This window comes from Podospora pseudoanserina, chromosome 3 (genome assembly GCF_035222485.1).
Source record: "Podospora pseudoanserina strain CBS 124.78 chromosome 3, whole genome shotgun sequence".
Lineage (NCBI taxonomy): Eukaryota > Fungi > Ascomycota > Sordariomycetes > Sordariales > Podosporaceae > Podospora > Podospora pseudoanserina.
In genome coordinates this window covers 3,968,030-3,986,881 of record NC_085922.1, presented here as the reverse complement: position 1 = coordinate 3,986,881, position 18,852 = coordinate 3,968,030, and the positions used below count along the sequence as shown (strand labels likewise).

At 53.4% G+C, this 18,852-nt stretch overlaps 6 protein-coding genes across 6 annotated transcripts; 1 reads left to right on the top strand and 5 right to left on the bottom strand.

Annotated features, from left to right (window-relative positions):
- Positions 1-1,028: 1,028 nt before the first annotated feature.
- BDF1 (transcription initiation at TATA-containing promoter protein) lies at positions 1,029-6,710 on the bottom strand. Its single transcript, XM_062946174.1, has 3 exons — positions 5,878-6,710; positions 4,763-5,441; positions 1,029-4,680 (listed from the first exon to the last, which is right to left on the bottom strand). Exons 2-3 carry the CDS (start codon positions 4,873-4,875, stop codon positions 1,881-1,883), a joined length of 2,913 nt encoding a protein of 970 aa, XP_062802328.1. The 5' UTR covers positions 4,876-5,441; positions 5,878-6,710; the 3' UTR covers positions 1,029-1,880.
- A 129-nt stretch (positions 6,711-6,839) lies between these two features.
- UTP5 (Small subunit (SSU) processome component) lies at positions 6,840-8,000 on the top strand (the record flags this gene model as incomplete). The annotated part of the gene is made up of 1 exon (XM_062946175.1): positions 6,840-8,000. The coding sequence occupies one exon, from the start codon at positions 6,840-6,842 to the stop codon at positions 7,998-8,000; it is 1,161 nt and encodes a 386-aa protein (XP_062802327.1).
- Positions 8,001-10,588: 2,588 nt separating this feature from the next.
- QC764_310620 (uncharacterized protein) lies at positions 10,589-12,424 on the bottom strand (the record flags this gene model as incomplete). The annotated part of the gene is made up of 2 exons (XM_062946176.1): positions 10,589-11,531; positions 11,601-12,424. The coding sequence occupies 2 exons, from the start codon at positions 12,422-12,424 to the stop codon at positions 10,913-10,915; spliced, it is 1,443 nt and encodes a 480-aa protein (XP_062802326.1). The 3' UTR covers positions 10,589-10,912.
- A 574-nt stretch (positions 12,425-12,998) lies between these two features.
- Positions 12,999-13,259, bottom strand: QC764_310630 (uncharacterized protein; the record flags this gene model as incomplete). The annotated part of the gene is made up of 2 exons (XM_062946177.1): positions 12,999-13,015; positions 13,091-13,259. 2 exons carry the CDS (start codon positions 13,257-13,259, stop codon positions 12,999-13,001), a joined length of 186 nt encoding a protein of 61 aa, XP_062802325.1.
- A 1,115-nt stretch (positions 13,260-14,374) lies between these two features.
- On the bottom strand, positions 14,375-15,861 carry QC764_310640 (uncharacterized protein; the record flags this gene model as incomplete). Its single annotated transcript, XM_062946178.1, has 3 exons — positions 14,375-15,211; positions 15,276-15,605; positions 15,664-15,861. 3 exons carry the CDS (start codon positions 15,859-15,861, stop codon positions 14,474-14,476), a joined length of 1,266 nt encoding a protein of 421 aa, XP_062802324.1. The 3' UTR covers positions 14,375-14,473.
- Positions 15,862-16,557: 696 nt separating this feature from the next.
- QC764_310650 (uncharacterized protein) lies at positions 16,558-18,450 on the bottom strand (the record flags this gene model as incomplete). The annotated part of the gene is made up of 2 exons (XM_062946179.1): positions 17,667-18,450; positions 16,558-17,607 (listed from the first exon to the last, which is right to left on the bottom strand). Exons 1-2 carry the CDS (start codon positions 17,766-17,768, stop codon positions 16,558-16,560), a joined length of 1,152 nt encoding a protein of 383 aa, XP_062802323.1. The 5' UTR covers positions 17,769-18,450.
- Between the last annotated feature and the right edge of the window lie 402 nt (positions 18,451-18,852).

Here is an 18,852-nt window from a genome sequence, read left to right as displayed (position 1 = left end):
CACTAACAAATTCAACCCCTCTTGAGAAACTTTTGCCGCCCACCGTAAGCCCAGCACCAGACACGTCAGGGCATCACCCGACATTCAGCATCACTCCACGAAGCCGACCAGCTCCTATCTTTTCGGCCAACATTGCCAGGGTAATTGCCAGAGGGGATCACTACGAATTAATTGCTGAATATATCATGCCATCAATCTCGACCTTCTTCCTTTTTCCCCTCTTTACCATGTGCTCACTACCTACCTGTTCAGGGCATCTCGGGACCCATCTACGCTATCTGCGACGGACAGCAATTTGATGCACCAACCGACGGTGGGCAATTTTGTTTTCCAACAGCATCCAGCATCACAGCTTTGGAGTAATCAAGGTATGGAGAAATCCAGTTCTCTGCTTGCTGAATATTATACTAACCTGCTTGTTTTCCCCAACCAGACCCAGGGCTCCTCTGTCCCCTGCCTCGAGTGAGCAGATAATAAGCTGCCTATCCGCCGATGCCGAATTTTAGGGTCTGCTTGCCAGCTCCCGTCGCCCACCCGCCCACAGCGGTGGCTCTCCGCCCCGTCGTTCCCCCACACTTTGCTCCCGCCTTGCCATCAACACTTGTCTGCGAACTTCGTGGCCTGCTCAACATGTTGACGGTGGGCATAACCAAGAAGGCGCAGTCCTCGCAGCGAAGATGCTACGGACATTGAGGGCTTGCGACATTGCAACAAAAGACACCACGAGCAGACCCATTTTGAGCGACTCGCCAACCGCCAAAGCCCGCCACCCCCTGGCTAATGCCACTGGACATTTCCTCCAGCAGCCGTTTTACGAAAGAGTTCCTCTGCGGGGCTGAGAACCCTGGTATTGTTAGGGCAGTCCACTGGAAAGAAAGACAACAAACAAATCACGATACTGGACGGCACATCACGACACACTATGACAACCAAGACGCTCAACGCAACAAGCGTCGCATACACATGTACGCGACATGGTGAACAAGATTCCTAGGAAGCAAGTCCTTCAATTTTTCTTAATTTGCCTGTACGAGGGCTTGGCTCCGCTATCACTCCTCCACTTTGCTGTCTTGCTAGAAAAAGCAGACGGCCCAGTGAGGCTTTGTTGAGGAAGAGCGCAAAATTGCTCCCGAAAAAAAGCCCATGACTCCCCTTTGCTTTTCTTGCTAAGCCCCAAGCTGCGGCTGCCGGATCGTCGGTAAGATATCAGTGATGGATATGCTGAAAAAACCGATCTCCGTCTAATGACAGCAAAGCTTGCAAAGGTTTACAACCCCACCTCTACTCAGACATTTCCCCGCCTATCTGGGCCTGATGAGTGAGCAAAGTTGCTCTGAAAAGGTTTCAACTGCTCCAAAGGAGCCAGGAGGAAACACGCCGCCATTTGCCATCTCATTCCTCTACTCCCCGCCGTGGTGCGACGGTGAATCATGGCCACAATGTTGGCCGTCTCAAAGCTCTGGGTGGTTTCCGTGAGCAAGAGAACCCATCGCGCATGACCACAACGTGCTGCGACGTTGCCGGCGACCCAAGACCGTGGAAGTTAATAGTATAGTACAGACAAATATTCCTACAGGCCAAAAGGCTAAAGAGACCTTGGCGACAACGGTTGGTTAAGTGGCAAACACAAAGGGGGTAGCGCTGATGAGGGATGGCAGGACAAGGAGCTGGTTGACTGTGTGGCCGAAGGCTAGGTAACCAAGATCACACGCTTCGGCGGGGATCGGGGTGGCCAAGTCAAGTACCAAGATGAAAATAAAAGGCCAGGTCCGTCGACGCATGATGTGGATGCTGGAGAAACCCAAGAAGAAGTAATATGGCGATGGGTATGATGGTAGAGTGGTTGGCCATGTGTCACACTGAACAAGTGACGGCGCTCTTTAGTCCTCTTCGGAATCGACTTCGTCCTCACTGTCGGCATTGACCGCCATGGGAGGCTCGGCTGAGGCCCTGCCTGTTCCCTCAATCGACTCCATTGGCTCCTGACTGCCGGATTGGTTGCGGTTAGCTTGTGCTCTCAATTCGTTGAGCTGCTGAATGCGGCGCTCCTGCTCCGACTTGCTCATGGGCTTGTTCTTCTTGGACTTGGATGCCGCCGACGCAGCGCCCGACTTGGACTTGGCATTGCTGTTGGAGTGGTGATGGTCCGCCGCCTGGCCCCAAGTCTTGTCCACTACCTTCTTCTCCCTCTCGACCTTCAAGTGTGGGTGGGCCTTGATTATTATTTCGTAGAGCCTGACCAGGGCCTCCTCGGAGACTTGCTCAATATCAAGTTCCAATTCGCCCGACTCATTCTCTCCCTGTCCCGTGTCCCTCTTGATTAGCTCGATGGCCCGCTCCAAGGGCACACCGTCCAGCTCGCTCAGATGCTCGGTGATAACAGCCTTCTCAGCCTCACTGATCTTCTTCTTGGGGGGCGGTCTCTTGGGGCCCTTCTTAACAGCTCCCGCGGCATGATGGCCACCCCCGCCCGCTCCTCCTGCGGCAGCGGCCTTCTTGGTGACGCCGCCAAGGTGTTGGTGCGTCTTCTTGGACTTGGCAGGCTTGTTTGGCTTTGCCGGTTTGACGGCGGCAGTCAGCTCCTTGAGGTTGTTCCTCTCTCGGATCAGTTGCTTCTGCAAAGTGCTGATGATGGAGTGAGAAATGTCAACATCCTCTTCGCTTGCCGATCCAGTGTTGATCATCTCGGACAGCTTCTTTTGCTCGTCATCGAGTCGTTTCTGGATGCTGGTGATCTTGGTTTGGGCCTTAGTGATCTCCTCGGATTGCTCTGGCTCCGGTTCCGTGTCCGAGGGCTCGTCGTCGGACTCGTCTTTGATCCGTGGGCTGGCTGTGTTGATCACCTCGGGCGGGGCGTTGCGGGCGAGCCATTCATCCTTTCGGTTCATCTCGGCGCGAAAAAGACTCTGCAGCTTGTAGCCGGCAATGGTGACGGGATGGTCGTCTCCATTGAAGGCCTTGGCGTTCTTAACGATCAGGTCAAAGTCTCGTTCAACGTCCTTGGCCGAAGCGTACTCGCCAGAATGCAGCTTGTTGGCCATGGTGGAAAGGTCCATGGGCTTCTTGACTACCTTGTAATATGTGGGGATTTGCAGAGCGACGACGTCGACAGGTTGAAGGAAGGCGCCGTTGCAATCGTAATATTTGGTCTTCCTCAGCTCGGTGAGAACTTCATCGCAGAACCGAAGCTCGGGGGGTAGCTTCTTCTTGCGTTTGTCGGTAAAGACATCTCTTGGCTGAGGTGGCTTGACGGGGCGCTTGGCACGGCTGTCAACCTTGGTCGAGTCGCGCCGAATGAGCGGCATACCGTTGTTGCCGGGAGGGATGGCAAAAGCAGGGTTCTCGACAGCGGGCTTGGGGGCTGGGGCCGCCGGTTTTGGGGGACGGGGCGTGGCGGTGGAAGACTGGTGGACGGCAGAGCGGGGTTCGGCATGGCGGATATTGTGATGCTTGATGCTGTCCTTCTTGTCAGGGCGGGCAGGTTCAGCGGCAGGGACCTTGGAGAGACGGTCGAGAATAGCAGAACGGCAGCCCTTGGCTTGCACAGTCACTTCGTGAGCCTCGCCGTTGAAGCTGACGGCGTTTTCCACTAACAGATTCAAGTCCCGTTTGAACTCGCCAAGATTCTTGTAGCTCTGCCCGTCCCCACGCAAGCGTCTCTCCATGGCCGAAATATCAATAGGATTGGCAATCCGTGCCGAGTAATCAGGCCAGAGCATGGGCCACAGATGCTGAACCGATTGCCGAAAGTTGCCGCCCACCTTGGTTTTTTTGACACCTGCAAGAACTTGACGAATTTGCCGGTTCTGCCAATCTGTGATGGGATTGTCGTTGAGGGAATCGTCATTGAGATACTTGGGTCTTCCGTTCGCAGCCTGCGCAGGTGTGGCCCGGGGAGCTGACTGGCGGTCGACATCCATGCGATCTTGGGGGTTGACATTGTTCTTGGCCTCGATGGAATGGTCAACCTTGGTGCGCTTGGCAACTGGTTCATCCTCACTGTCGATATCCCGTTCACGCGACACCTTGGCAGACGCAGCCAGGTCAGACATGCTGGTATCGGCCGTCGCGCTTGGAGGAGGAGATGCCTTGGAGGGCGACGCTGGAGCTGGATCCTTCTCGATGCTCGGCTTCACGTCCGGGACAGTTGCGGAAACAGGCGTCTCTTGAGTGCTCTCGGCGGTCACCTGCGCATCTGCCATCACCACATCTTCCTCCTTATCGGTAGCTGGGGGGGTAGGGGCCGTCTTGGTCATGGGAGATACGGAAGTGGACATGGCTTTGGTCGGAGCCTCGTTCTTTGCGTCAGATGTGATCAGGGCGTCAGGCGTGGGCGGCTTGGCTGGCTGGTCTTCTTTCGATGGAGCCGCAGATTGTGTGTCGGGCGCGACTTCGGCTGGAAGCTCGATTTGTGTCTCGGCTTGCTTCATCTCGGCAGCCGGACTTGGTGGTGCATCCGGCATTTCTGTGTCGGGTGGAGTCGCGACGTCCATCTTTACGGGCTCGGCGTCCTTGGGCGCCTCCTCTGCACCTGTGGGAACGTCTGGGATTGGTTTGTCACTGGCATCGGCCGACTCGCTTTTCAGTGCACTGTTTGCTGAGAAAGCTTCTTGGTTGTGGCTTTGTTTGCAGTCGGTCTCATCCTTTTCGGTGTGGTTTGGGGCTTCGGGGGAGGTGTGGCTAGAAGCAAAGCTGTCAGCTTCCAGTCTGACATGCAAACCTTGATGCGACTCCGAAGGAAGGAGCCAATGCCGCAACATACCCATTCACTTCGGCGCCGCCATTGCGCGCGTCCTTCTCGAGCTCCAGCGAGCTGGCGACAGGCTTTTCGCCAACAACCGCGCCTTCTGATTGCTGAGTGGCCATAACTGCCATTCGGGATTTGGGGATTTCTGGATTCAGGAACGACGCGACATGAAATCGGCTAGGTCAAGGAGTCGTTGAATTAGCAACGCATGGCCGAGTCAAAGTGTATCGAAGCGGCACGTCGGGGGACAAGTCGAGAGACAAGTCGTTTGATGAAATAAATGGAATGGTTTATTGTATTGGAGCTGATAGGTTGTCCAAATTGCGACGGCGAGATGTCGACGACGACGTGGATGGTGGAAGACACACGATTGGGCGCGCGGCGGGGAGTGGGCAAGGTGGATGGGGACGTGCACACGCGTTGGATCGCGAACCCCAAAAGATAAAAAGCGAAGGAGAAAATTGGCAACCACTCACAGTCTGGCGAAAAAAGTCGGCCGGGGTAAAGGCTGAGAATTATAGGCTTGGGGTTGCTAGCCTTGCCAGAGAGCGTTGCTCGGAGGTGGAAAAACTCGAGCCGGGGAGGGTGGCCTTTTGATGGTCGGTGGCTGGGGATGCTTTGGCGGGCGCTGGTTGGTCAGTTTGGAGGGGGTTCGGCGTGGTTTTGTACCGCGACCTTTTTTTTTTCGAAATTTCTGGGTGAAAACACATGTCAGTCCCGGTCGGCAGCTCGGGGCTATTTATCACAGCTGCCTAGCTCAGCACGAAGGGAGGGGATCCGCCTCTGACTGGCTTGATTGGTCTTATCGATGCGGCTCGCCTGTTTCTGATTGGCCACATCCGAGCTATAGTGGGCCGTGCGCACACGAGACCGGGGGCACAAAGTGTCTTCTGTGCGAACCCAGCTCTTGAATTTTCTCCTGCCACCAACCCCTCGACGAGGCCACCGCAATACCAACATCAATACTTCAGCAGCAAATGCAAACATTATTATCCCTATTCATCACGTTCTGGTAGAATATCCATACAGTTGTTCCCTAGCAGGGCAAAATGCGATAACAATACGCAGCAGAGCCGAACGAGACACGCCGGATGCGACGGGCATAGGAGTGGAAAAGGGGGGATACCTACACTTACACCAGACTATAGGCCCAGTAACTGCCAATCCGACGCTTTCGGCTCCCTCACCAGGATGGACCAACACCACGGCAATATCTCATTATCTCAACGGCTCTCGATGGATGGAATCTTGATTCCTCGTACCTACCATCCTGGCGATGGCGAAAAGAAGATGGCAACTGCGACCAGAGGCGACAGGCTGAAACAGCTGCGGTGCTGGGTCGCAAATGGCGCTAAGCGAACAGGGATACGCGATAATGACGCGAATGCAGTGACCCAGCAAAACAGGTCACCAACATAATTTCTGAAGGTGAAATAAATGACCGGACGCGTTCCAGGCATGATCTGATGGTTTGTGTGTTGCTGGTGAGGTTTTGATGCATCCCTTGATAGAATGTCGAAAAGATGAATTCGGGGTTTGGGGTTGGGCATTCTATCGTCCGTGCCGCCACGCTCGGCCAACTCTCTTTCAATTGAGTAACCCCAAACCCTTCGTCGCGTTGATAAGCTTGATCATAGGTACACAGTAGAATGTCCGTTGCTCTCTTTTGTTTGCCCACTAGGCAGCAGCGACGCCCTCATAAAGTAGACTGGCAGAACTCGGTGCCCAACTGATACCGTGCCCTTCAGTTGCACCAGCCACAGCTGCATCTCTGAAATGCGTGTGGCTGAGTGAAGCTCAGCAATCTGCCAAGTACACACGGACCATGTAAGCTGCACCAGAACCCCACATTCAATGCTGGGCATGCCAAGCGGAGATCCGCAAAAAAGTTTTGGTTACAGTTTGGATTTTTTGCCTGCGGCTTCAATCGCAGCAACCACCAAAGCAAATAATCCAACCTTTGAGGCCACTCGTCGAGGCCACTCGTCTGGGCCCCTTCCATTGAACCAAAAGCCCTCCACTGGTATATCAAGCTGTATCGAGCTCCCCATCGGCCGTCTTTCAGTCACCCAAGTACTCCAGATCGCAAGCCATGTCAACCAAGAGAAAAGTCGCGACCATCGCGGCTCCGGTCGTCAGGGCCAGCGCAAAGGCACGCTCCAAGGCCAAAATCGACGAAACCAGAGCCGCCGTGTCCACCGGCTTATCCAAGCAGCCTGACGAACCCATCGAGCTCTCAAGTGACGACGAGGATGTGAAGGATCAGCAGCAGATCGAGCAAGTGGCCGAGGAGACAACACAAGGAGATGTCGACATGGACATGGACATGGGCGGCGATGTGGATGATGCTGAGCCTGCTGCTCCGGCTGCTTTTGGCGATATTGTGCGCGGCAACTCGACGGTCGATGTAGTAGCCTCTCTTGCTGCTGACACTGCTGGCCCTTCTTCGCGCCCCGATTTGCACCAGAGGCAAGCCAGCCTCATCAACGCCGCCTCGCTCGGCACCGTTATCAACCAAGCCCTCCGAACCAACGATGCGCAGCTTCTCGAGTTGTGCCTTCAGACTAGCGACCTCAAAATTGTAGAGAACACAATCAATCGCATGGACTCGGCCCTTGCTCTCGAACTCCTTTCCAGGCTTGCCTCCCGCATGCACCGTCGCCCCGGCCGTGCCATGAACCTGATGAGCTGGATGAAGTTCACCATGATTGCCCACGGTGGCGCCCTTGTCACACAGCCAGATTTGACTGCCCGGTTAGCCGAGCTCAGTCGTGTTTTGGAGGAGCGCGCGAGGGGTCTGCCAGCGCTGTTGGCGCTTCGAGGCAAGTTGGAGATGCTGGACGCTCAGCTGAAGTTTAGGAAATCTGCCAAGCTGGCCGGTGGCAACCGCGATCGTCTCGAAGGAAAGGATGAGCTGGGCGAGTCAGAGGACGAGGATCAAGATGAGGCCCAAGTGGTCTACGTAGAGGGCCAGGAAAGCACCAGGGCGCTCACAAACGGTGGTCCGAGAGCGGGGCCTGCTGATGACGAGGACGACTTCCCCATCAATCACAGTGCTCTGCCGGATTCTGATGAGGACGATGATGAGGAAGAGGACGAGGACGAGGACGAGGAGGATCTGGCGGCCATCGAGTCTCTTGACGAAGATGAGGTTGACCACGATGACGTTGATGAGGAGGAGGAGGATGACAGCGAGGGTGAGGATGCTGGGCCGCCAGCCAAAGTCCAGAGAACACTGAGGGGCAGAAAATAGAGTGGTCAGTTAGAGTGGTAGCATATCCTCCAGGCGTTAGTTTACATGTTAATACAGATACCTAAAATCCATGTAACGAAACGTCTTTGCTTTGTATGCTACTAGATGTGGCCTCTGCGTATTTTATCAGCCTCCGTCTTGATTATCATTATCATTACCGCTTCAATCCTCATCATCACTCAACCATGTAGTTCCCCAGGTTCTTTCTCTTGCATCATTATTCGCTGCCAGACCGCTATCTTCGACTCCCCCCAGGTGTGCCAGTACCCCCATTGCTGCCACGACTGCTGACCTCCCAATAAGATCCCAGCCCTGGTCCAATCCTTCCTTGTTCTAACCCTGGCGCATCCTCCGATGTAGAGTAAACGGACCCTCGAGATGATGCCGACGAGGCAAATGGATACACATACACCCGCTTCCAGTCCCAGTCCAAGCTTTCCACTACGCTCTTGGCCTCTCGCCTGTTGTCCCGTCTGTCTTGCTGGTAGCCGAACCCCAATGACTCCATCTCTAGCCTCTCTCGCACGACGGCAAGAGCACTGGGGCTCAGAGGTATTCCCTGTTGCTCTTGGCCGGTTCTTTTGGAGTTAGAAAAGGGGAAGGAAAGCGGTGTTCGGGCGCGTTTGGGTGTTTGGAGCGTGGCTTGGCTGGTTGGGCTGCTGATGAGGTGTTGATTGCTGGGGCGTGTGGTTAACCCAGAATGGGCATTGATACCGAGTGGCGACTGTTTTTTCCTGTTCCTGAGGCAGAAAAGATACACGGCGAGACTGAGCAGGAGGAAGAAGAGAAGGGCGGAGCCTGTTATGATACCAGCTTCAGCCCCGGTGCTGAGAGTTGGGCTGCTGCTTGATAGCGATTCGGAGGGATTTGCCGCTGCTACCGAAGTAGATAGAGGTGTTTTTTCTACGTTTAAAGATCGTGTATCCTCATATCCTGACTGTGGCGTGGACTGTGTCGATGGTTGTTAGTTGAAAGGCAACACAAACACCGACCCACTTACCCCTGAAGGCTTGGCGATTGCCCCTGAGGTTATCAATGGAGGAGGATCATAACGAACATGTCTGGTATTTGAAGCATCCTGTGAAAGCCCGGGGCATAGGTGAAGAAGCCATAAAATAGCTAGTTGTGATATTCGGCCCATCGTTGTCCCTTTTTGCGACAGCTGACTTTCAGTTCGTGGTGATTCTGGTGTTTAGATGACTCGACAGTAACATTGAGGAGAGCTTTGAAAAGGGTAGCATCACTGATTTTGTCCAGAGGGGAAATCCAAGACCACAACATCTGAAAAGGATGGGGACTCATTCTTCAATAGCCCTCCACCGCCACCTCCACCTCCTGAAATGGGCGCTCAAGGACGCATTTCTCCTGCAATTACCGTGGGACATTTTATTTCTAGACGTGCATTGTCACTGACTGGTTCGAGCTCACGGCTTTTCCAACACGACTTGGCACCCCCACGGCAATTGACTGCCTTTGTGTGGCCCCTGAGAGAAGAAATGTTAAAATAGTGGCGCAATCCGACACACCAATCACCGTGAGGCATCCAAGCTCGAGAAGGCCGCTGGGCCAAGTTGAGACACTGCAGCACAGCCAGCGTCAAAGTCTGCAGCTCGGGAATTACACAGTCTCAAACGCTCGGTGCGACAGTTCTCACGGCTGACTTTCTGGTATCACTCTATCCAACCAATGAACTACCTATCATCACGGCGGCCATCTCTTTAAACCACACATATCCATACCAAACGGGCTAGGTAAATGACACTAGAAAGAACCTGAAAGTCAAAAAAGCAATACATTAGCTCAAGCCCTTTCAAAGACAGCCAACAGGCTCAAAAGATACCTAGTCCAAAGGCCCCATGGGATAACTAAGAGACCATTCTCTGTTTGAGAAGGTCTAAATCCACAGCGCTACACGTTTTACTTCAGACGGCGGGCAAACATAGTAACTGGCACGGCAGGCCATCCAACCACCTTTCGCTAACAGGATGACCAAAGAACGTCAAACTCCACCATTGGACCCTCCACCCATGACTGTTTGTAGGTGGCATCACTCCCTTCTCCCAAGTAACCATCATCTACTGCTAGCTTGGCCCACAAATCTACCTCAATCACAGGCTGAGAATATGCACCCGGACAGCTCGCCACCCCCAACTCCGCATCATCCTTCTCCATAGGCTTTAGATGCACAGAAAGCGCAAATCTGCCATTGTACCCGCTTGCTCTTTGTCCATACACATTCTTGATCACCCTTCCATCAGTCTGCATCTTCCTGACTTGCTCGTCAAGATACGCAACTTCTACCCCAATCTCCTTCAGCACTGTGCCTTTTTCTTGTGTAAGGTGTCAAGAGACGAGTGTGTGGAACACTGAGAATGCAAACCCGTGCGGCATGTACTCAAAGGGAAGCCGTGCCCGGCATGATATGTATCCAGTTGAGGAGTTTTGTCCTTCAAGATAGGCCCTGAAATCAGGAAAGAAAATCGCCTGGCCAGAGGGTACAGTACGGCATGTTGATGGTGTGGAGGTGGTGGATGAGAGGTCTAGCCAGTCAAGAATGTTGGGAGACGGCTGGGCAAAAGTAAGAGGTATTGTAGGAGCCAGAATTATTAACAAAGGGTGTCTGTATATCATCGTGGCTCTCCTTAAGAGTTCTAGGCATGTGAGGAATTCAAATGTAGGATTTCTTGCAAGGTTGGTCTGTTTTCTCTGAATTTGGGATGTTCTGATGAGTGCCTGTATGCATCGGAGCAATCCTGGTAGGGATTACAACATGAAGGATGGACAGGCTAAATCGAGAAGAGTCAAACGGGCCGGATTTGCGGCCTATTCAATCACTTGATCATTCTCCAGTGTGGCAATAGCCGAGATTTCTGCCAAAAGCTTTCGAGGGACAGAATTTGGGCGCCTTATGCCTAGAGATGATATTTAAAGTCCAACTCCCAGTCACCAGTCTTTACCCTTCTCTTGTCTTGCACTTTGCCACTGGCAATCTGCTTCTTGAGCAAGTTGCACCGTCTAAGGTACAACCAGTGAATCAGGATTAGTAGTTGAGCCAGGCCCAGGGCGCTGACTGAAAAGATGTTACCCAAGAGATACGGTGAAGTCCGGTAAATTTGGCCTGCCACGATGCCAGCTGTGTTGCCGATGGTCTGTTGGAATCCAATCGAAGCTGCCCGGCGATAATGGGGTGCGACGTTTATATTGAGCCACGTGAGATTGAGTCCAGGACCACTGTACACTGCAATTGCGCACAGAAACGTGCCAAAGAATTTGACGGCGTTACTTGTCGGGCAGATGATGAGAATGTAACCGATGATGCCAAAGACGTTGGCAAAGGCAATGAACGGGCCTCGGATGCACAGATGGTCGGAAACAAATGCCAGGGTCAAAAAGCACGCTCCTCCGAGAATGTAAACGGGGATAGTGAGGTATTGAGCTTCGATGCTGCTATGGCCCATGCTGGTGATGATGGAAGGGAGAAACGTGCTAAAACCGTACAAAAGTATGTCCTGGCAGAATTGAATGGCTCCGCTTTCGCCAAGTTAGAACTGTGTTTAAGAGATGAATAGGGGTTGGTAAGGGATAGAAAAGGGGCTTTACCTGATCCACAATTTGAAATCCTTCAAAGCTATTCTGATCTCTTCCCAACTGAACTCCTCACTGCCCATATACTGTGCCCTCTGCTTTGCTCGTATCTGCATCATTTCCCTTTCTCTCTCGTTCAAGAAGTAGGCGTTGGTGGGATCGTTTGGCAAGCCAAACCAAATCAACAAGCCTATGAGGATGCTGAAGATGCCTTCTATGATGTAGACCCATCTCCAACCAGCATAGCCCCCTATGCCGTCCATTTTCAGGAGCACGTATGCCAACAACCCCCCAAACGCACCCGACAATGCCGCACAAACAAACAGATACGAGACCCTGCGAGCTTGTTCTTCTCGTTTGTAAACCATGGTCAGGTACAGATTTAAGCCGGGGAAGAGGCCGCCTTCACATGCTCCTAGTATTAACCTTGCAGCATACAGCCCCCCGATATCTGTGATGAAACCAGAGAAAATAGTAGTCAAGCTCCAGACCACGCAGAGGCCTGTCAACACAACTCTTGGAGTGAGTTTCTTGAGTAGGATAGCCCAGGGTGATTCGAATGCGACATATGTTGCGTAAAAGATGGACACTGCGGTCGAAAACTCGACATCAGATGCGCCGATATCCTCCGGCATCCCCGCCACTTTGACATTGCCGATATTGGTGCGGTCAAGGAAGCAAGAAAGATAGACCAGCATGATGATTGGAACGAAAACGGCATCTAGCTTCAAGAGAAGCCGCTTTTCTTCCTGGCGGTCGAGGGTGGGGATGGCTTCTGATACATGATTGCCGGTGTCGGATAGAGTTGGAGATGCTGGCTTCTCCCCGTCAGAGCCCATGCTGCTTGCATTTCATGTCAAATTCGTCGTGGAGTTTTTGCCTTGGAAAAGCTTAGCTTCGAAAGTTGGGACGAGATTACACAAATAGCACAGTCCAAAGCTGGCAAGGTAGGTAGGCAAGGTTGTTTTTCTCTTTTAAAATCAAAAAAAAAAGGTTCGACGGCGTGGCAAGGTGCATGTGATGATATCATCTACAGGTGGTGCCGATCCTACCTCATCTTAACCCTCGGCGTGATACAACGAGGCTCTGCGGTTCCAAAAACACGCACTGCAGGCCATGATTGGTAGGTGGGACAAGATAATGTCGTTCCATAGTACCACTATTGAAACCGAGCGAATATGACCAACAGTGCGATAAACGAAAAAAACATCGGTAGGCAAGCAGAAGTGTATTTATTCTTCTTCGAGGCTTTTGTTCCAATGAAGCGAACCCATGTGCAATCCCGCTCAACCCGTAACCCCGGAACAATTCTTGGACCTTTGCAAAATCAGAGTTGAGTCTGAGCTTGGTCCAGCAAGACAGCCTAGGAAAAACGGCCATCATCCCATTTGCTACAGAATTCCGTGCTGTAGCTTATTTGGATGTTCGGTCTGGAAGAAGATCAGTACAGGTCCATTTAATAGGTAACTGATGGTCGAACCCACTTCATGCGGTACTGCACGTACAACCTTGTCTCTTTGCAGGGTCAAAGCTTGGGTAGGGGACACAGAGCCATCCTCGAGCGCACACTCTGTGACTCGCACCGCAGTCGTTAACTGAACATGGCCCGGTGTATTGGGCAACCGAGGCAGCAGCAAAGAAAGAGAAGAATAGAATTGGCGCCGAGAGCTTCATTGTACGCGATGTGGATATCCGCAGGAGATGAATGGTCAACTGGGCTGAGAACAACCACTCGACACAGAGGCAACGGGCTCTCACATCTTTATAGGCGAGTATGGGCAAACAGACCCGACTCTTCCGAGCCTGTGTCCCGTCGGTCAGATTGAAATGGGTGCACCACCCACGCGGCCCCTCGCCGCTTTAAGCAGGATCAACACTTGGCTCGTGGCTAGCTTGTGTAGCCGAATCGACCATGTGCAGCCGCCAAACGTTAAGGGGGATCCAGTGGTAACAAACTCAGATCTTTTGTGTCAGGTTCATGTTCTCTGAGCTGAAGCCATCAACATTTTATATTGATGTTATTTGGAACTAGGCACCATGATTTCACCTACCTAATGTCGGATAGTTGTCCGATGTCCAGTTGCGAGAGACAACTGTGCCTTTCGCATTCTTTGGAACCTTCCAAAAACTCCCAATGTAGCTCAGTCCGTCATCCATCCTTCCCGAAGTAATCGGATCATGCGTTCGAATGCTGGGATTTTCCGTCAGCTCTGGCCCAACAGATAATGATCCTAATAGTTGTACAACCCGTTACAGAGCAGGCTCAGCTCAACTTTCATGCAAGTGAAGAAAGCCATCAGCTGTACCTACCTACCTAGTCTAGGTGAATCAAAAGGGGGCGGCCTCAAAAGATGTGTAGAAACCAGAATAAAATGCAAACAAACCTCTGTATTCGTGTCCTGGGTTGAGACTTGGCCTGTGATGAAAAGATAGACAAATTGACGTGGGCATCATGTGGAAAGGTGATCTGGTTTCGTATGTAGTCGTACAACTTTCAGATATTCGTTTTCCGTCACTACCTACCTCTCTTTCGAAGGTAAGCACTCATAACATGGAAAAACCATCACAAGACCCGGCCATTCTTAAAGCGGCAACTGATGCACAAGACTCACGATCAGCGTCTCGTGGCCCCATTCAGATCCTCCCTGCATCCCACGGCTGAAGAAGATCTCAACAGGAGTGGGTGAAGCTTCACGACACCGGCTTTTTCCGCCTTGGCCCTTATACTCCCTACATTGCCAAGTCGGCACTGATGCTTATCTCCACACAATTACCCCAAGTCAATCAAGTGCGCAATCAAGCTTTTGATTTTCCCTGACAACCTTCTATTATACATGCATGTGGGATGCTAACCGATATCAAGATGTTGGGGGTGTGCTGCTCCCTCTCTATCTGCCACCCTTCTTCTTGTTGAGCTTGTTCATAGCCTTGGCATGACCATACACCAGCTCCTTGGCCTCGGGGTCCTCCAAGTAAATGGTGAAGCCGTCATTGTGGTTGCGCCCATATGAGTAACCACCGTACCCAAACTGCCAGTACATGGTTCCCGCCAGCTTCTCCTCCACCTCGATCTTTTGCCAGCTGCCAATTACCTCCAGACGGGTAGAGTTGTGTGTCTTTCCGAGGTACTCGAGTCTGGCCTCGGGCGTCATCCAGCCGTACTCCTCGTGGACAACGGGCTTCTTGGCCTTGCGACCAGCCGCGGCGTGGTCCCGGATCCACTGCTGTGTCCATTCCACAGTCTTTGACCACCAGTCCGGGTACGAATGGAACACACCAAAGTCAATTGTGTCGATGGCGATCTCATGGTCAAAGTCACCGCCGTTCCCGCCAGCGTAGGCCCAGTCATCAGAACCCTGGGGCAGGTTGAATTCACCCTCTCCGCCCCAGGTGACGAGATGGTGGGGATCGAGCGACTTGATGTAGGCGCTCATCTCCTTGACCCAAGCGCCCATGACGGCCGGGTTGCAGTTCGGGCTACGAGGAAGGTTGCGAGTGCCGTCAGCACCGCAACGAGGCTCGTTGGCGAGCTCCCAGCCAAAGATGGTGGGGGAGTCCTTGTAGCGAAGGACCATCTCCCTGACGTAGCGCTTGTAGGCGTTCTTGATCTTGGGAACTGTGTAGAACTGTTCACTGTCAGTTATCCCACCACCATGTGCAAAGAAGGGCAGCTCTGAGTAAGGTACATACATCATCGTGATACTTTCCACCCAGGTTGACGGTGTAGACGTCCATGCCTCCGTAATCCGCCCAGTTGTTTGTCAGGGCAACCAACAGCTTGGTTCCGACCTTGTCAGCGGCCTTGACAACCTTGTCGAAGCCGGCCACGTTGATGGTGGAGGTGCCGTTGGGGTGGAACCACTGGAAGACCACCTCGGAAGGACCAGCGCCTTCACCACCATACTGTGGAAGACCACCCGGGATATATGTGCTGTTCTTGTCGTTGAATCCCCAGGTGCGGAAGACGGTGAGACCTGCCTTCTTGGCGGCGGTCAACCCCTTTTCGACATCGGATTGGTCCTAGTTGTTGTTAGCATATATTAATTGATCGTGACTGGAATGGATGGTGATGACATACGCCATTAAAGGGGAAGTAGTACGCATTGCTACCGGCAAAGTAAAAGTCCTTGCCATCGAGCTTGAACTTTCCGTCTTGCACGGTAACAAAACCCTTGGGGGTCTTGCCCTTGTGAGGACCCTTTCCACCTGGGCCGCTGGGGGCGGCGGCAGCGGTAAGGGCCAGTAAGCTGAGGACGAAGGACTTGGCGAGGACCATAATGGTGACTGGAAGACTGTGATGAAGCAGCTTGCCCCTTCCAGAGGCCGAACCAAAAGCACAAGGCCATGATGGTATTTATCTTTGTTTAGTTCCCAGCACATAGCTGATTGCCATATTCACGATGCGGAAGTCGATGAGCCGCCCTTCAGGGGTTTCGTGTGCTTGGCGCGTCTTGGCAACGCCGTTTCCTGCACTCTTGTCCGGCCCGAGAGGTCGGGGTGATGGACGCGTGGATTTTCCCGGGACGGTTTCCGGGTTTATCAGTGCCATAGGAGCTCGACGAGACCACGCCTGGATGCTGTTCGCCAATCGCCACCGGGAACACGCAGGGTCGGAAAGCAATGGGCCGCCCTCCCATTTTGAGAGCTTCCTTCCGACGATCTGGATCCATATTCAGCCTTGGGGTGATGAAATGGAGACGGGGATGCGATCATCATCAGAGCATGTGCACATGGCGGAGATCGAAATGTAACGTCGGGTTGCCACTCCATGATTCCCTAGCTCCATCGCGAACCTTGCATAGAAATGATGAACATGAAGAGAAGAGAACAAATATGTACAGTATAAAGTGTTGGAGACAGATAAAAGATGCACTGCCCGATGTAATGTGACCTCCTTCGTGACCCCTTTTATTCCCCCATGCAATCCGAACGCCCGATGCCGCCCGACTCCCATTCATCCATCAATCACAATTTAGCGCCAGGTGGAATCGACAGCCACGCTCTGGCCCTGGCAGGCAGCAGGAACGGTGTAGGACCTGTTGGGATCGCTCTCCCAGGTCACAGCGCCGTTGCTGTCCACCCTGATGAACTTGTAGGTGAAGGAAGTGCCAGGAGCCAGGTTGAGGGTGGTGGACCAGACGGGGTTGGAGTTGGTGTAACCGGCAGCAGAGAGGGGTATAGCGTTGGCCGGGTTCCAACTGCCGAGCGCGGCGATGGAGCCAACAACCTTGATGTTCTGGCCATAGGCAGTGGTGGCCTTCTCGTTGAAGACGACAGGCACCGACGGGGCGGCAGCACACGAGGCACCGGGGGTGACGACAGTCGAGAAGGTGGTCGAAGCAGGCGGGTCGACGGTGCCGCTGCCCTCGCCGATGGCAATATCTGCGCAGGACAGGTAGATCTGACCGGTCTGGAACGAGTTCCACTTAAAGCTCAGGAGGGTGTGACCGACGTTGATGTTGGGGAGCTTGATCTTCTTGGTGACGGGGAAACCTCCGGCAATCGAGGTGTAGCAAGACCCGCGGGGAGCATTGTCAACGCCCTGACAGGCGCGACGGTCACCGGCATTGAAAGCATTGCAGGTGAACCAGTCGTTGCGCCAACACGGCTGACCGGGGGAGCAGTCAGGGCTGAAGCCGCAGTTCTGGCCCGAGACGTCGGTGCAGGGAAGGGTGCCCCTCTCAAAGCAGTCCTCGGCGGCCTGCTTCTCCTCGTCGGTGGGGAGATAGCCAGGTGTGAGGAACTTCTTGACGAGCGCCTGATCCTGGCAGATACGGTAGGCGAACATGCCACCGTGGTCACCATTGTTGTCGACGCACCACTGAACGTCGATGGTCTGGCCAGGAGAGTAGCGGGCGACGGGAGAGTTGCCCCACAGCCCAGCGCGAGGCTGGTTGTAGTCGATGCTCACGCGGGCGTTGTAACCACAGGGTCCACTGCGGCCAACAGGAGCAACGTCAAGATCGGGCCAGGCCGAGACAGGCTCGAGAATGGAGCACTCGGGGCAGGAGTCAAGGCCAGCCTGTTGGGTTCATGTGTCAGTACTGAGGTTCCAGTAAACTCGCAGCTTGCAGCTCTTACCTCGGAGCCAAGACGTGTCCGACTGGACGGGATGGTCAGGTAACCATGGCCGTGAACCAAAGTGGCCACCGTGAGGACGGAAAAGGTCGATGACAGCTTCATTTTGGCTAGTCGTTACTGGATGGGCTCTTCGGAGGCGATGAGGCTGGCTGGTGGTGTTTTGGAGCATCATGGCAGCGAGGGTCCGGGACCTAAATAGGTAGATTTTTGCTTGATGGCGACGACCACGGCAACCTACCAAGCCTTCATCTTTGGAGGTGACATTGTCGGCGTCTGCTCGGCCCTTCAAAAAAAAACTATGCTGCCGAGGTAGGCCACCACCTGGCTCGCGAAAGCCTTGCGATGTTGCGTTTCAGTGCGTCTTCCAGGGCGAATTTCCCCAGGATCGTCAACGCCTTTTCACCGTTACACCAGATCACTCCCGTGGGCGCCACAATCCGGGGCCCCGCGACCACAACAAACCCCGTCTGTGGAGAAGGGCACTTGGCACGGCGCACCTCGGTTAGTAGTGCCGGGCCATTGCACTGCAGTCTGCGGCCGGAGTTGCTGGTCTGGGGAGCATGCCCGCAGTCAAACGGACCGAATCTGGCTGGGAATTGTCAACACGTGCAAGCTGCACGTCATGCTAAGGTTGACCATGCACCGTCATGGCACCGACAAAAGGCCGTTGATCCTCGTTGCCATTGGGCCAAGAAGCGCCCGAGAGGGTCGGTAGTGAAGCAGGCTTTGCCTGGTGGTTCTAGTGTCCTTGATCCGGGGCATGGCACAGCGTTGTCTTTCTCTGGTATACCTATACTTACCTAGGCTCGTTAGATAAAAGTAGGATTGGGCTTCGGCATGGTAGCCTACATCAACAGTGAGTTCAGTCTGTGTTCCCGCCCAATTTTCACTTGGGGTTATTTCAGTCGGCTCTCCGAAGCAAATGGAAAGGATCACCATGGCTTGAAGAGGTTTGGAGGGTGAGGGGTTTCCGCCAATAGGTCTAGTTGGCAAGTCGACTCGAGCTGGCCACCTAGGCTGGTATCATGAGCTCCTTAGATAAGGTAGGTACCGAACACGTCGCTTGAATTATCTAAAAGGCATATTTCAATCATCATTATCTCCGTAGTTTGACTATGACGTGGCGCCATGGCTTCATTGAACAGCGAGAACCACATCTTTAGACTCTTGACAGGTTTTACCTGAT

Excerpts from the sequence above, each read along its gene's own strand:
- BDF1 (XM_062946174.1), bottom strand. The coding sequence starts at position 4,875 with ATGGCAGTTATGGCCACTCAGCAATCAGAAGGCGCGGTTGTTGGCGAA. Across the intron at positions 4,681-4,762 it reads GGCGGCGCCGAAGTGAATGG|CCACACCTCCCCCGAAGCCC; the intron begins GTATGTTGCGGC and ends CTTTGCTTCTAG.